General features: G+C 35.5%; 1 protein-coding gene across 1 annotated transcript in view; it reads right to left on the reverse strand.

Moving 5' to 3' along the window:
* Positions 1-1,304, reverse strand: part of LOC105539720 (zinc finger protein 813-like) — a 27,858-nt gene that overhangs the window by 13,035 nt on the left and 13,519 nt on the right. The window contains 1 exon segment of the mRNA XM_011980148.1: positions 980-1,230. Within this exon segment, the coding sequence (XP_011835538.1) occupies positions 980-1,230 (251 nt within the window).

Here is a 1,304-nt window from a genome sequence, read left to right on the forward strand (position 1 = left end):
AGTCAAGCAGGGAAAATGGAATGCTTTTCCTGTAGGATCTCACATGATGCAAGAATGCTCTCACCCCTTCTATTCAATCAATACTGGCTGTCCTAGCCAGAGCAGTGAAATAGCAGAAGAAATAAAACTCATCCAAATCAGAAAGAAAGAAGTAAAATTATATTTGTTTATAGATGAAATGATCTTCTGTGTAGAAAATCACAAAGAGTCAACCAAAATACTACTGGAACTAAGTAACATATTCAGTGGATTTGCACAATACAGTATCAGCACCAAAAATTAGTTGTATTCCCATACTTTAACAATAAAAAATTTTAAAATTTTTAAACACTTCCATTTGCTGGAGAATGTAAAGTAAGAAATACTTAGAAATAAACTTAAAAAGCTCAGAAGTTCGTACCTTGAAATCTACAAAAATTGATAAAAATGATTAAAAACAGAGCTACAACCCATATTGATGTTTTGGAAAAATATTGTTAAATGATTATATAACCCAATGTGATTTAGATTCAACACAATACCCATAAAAATCCCTATCAGTTTTTTTTTAAAAGAAAGAGAAAACAGGCTGGGAAAATGGCTCACGTCTGTTGGCCAGGTTGATCTCAAATTCCTGACCTCAAGTGATATACCTCCCTTGGCCTCACAAAATGCTGAGATTACAGGCAGGAGCCAGTGCTCAGCCCAATCCTTTTAACATAAACACTTTAATTTCAATTAATGCTTGAACTCAATGTTAAATCAACTCAACTAAATGCTGAATTGACTCTAATGTTAATTAATGCTTAACGGTTTGCTCTACTCATTGCATTTGGAACAACTACCTCCAAAATGAATGTTCTGATGTTCTTCAAGGAGTGAACTCAGACTGAAGACCTTGGCACATTGATGACATTTGTAAGATTTCTGTCCAGTATGCATTCTCTGATGCCTAATGACGTGTGAACGTGAAGTAAAGGCTTTGCCACAATCATCACACTTGTGAGGTTTCTCTCCTATGTTTCGCATAGAATGAAACTTGACTGAAGACCTTGCCACAATCATGACATTTGTAAGGTTTCTCTCCAGCATGAGTTCACCAATGAACTGCAAGGTATGAATGATGTCTGAAAACTCTCCCAAATTTATTACACTAGTATGATCTCTCTTCATTATGGATTCTCCAATGATTCACAATGGTTGTAGCATTACTGAAGACTTTGTGACAATCATTACATCAGTAAAGTTTCCCTACAACATGAATTGCCTGATGGTAAACAAGTGTTGACTGCCCACTAAAGACTCTGTCACACTCGTTACACTCG

The sequence above is a fragment of the Mandrillus leucophaeus genome, unplaced genomic scaffold, assembly GCF_000951045.1.
Source record: "Mandrillus leucophaeus isolate KB7577 unplaced genomic scaffold, Mleu.le_1.0 Scaffold104, whole genome shotgun sequence".
NCBI classification, from domain to species: Eukaryota; Metazoa; Chordata; class Mammalia; order Primates; family Cercopithecidae; genus Mandrillus; species Mandrillus leucophaeus.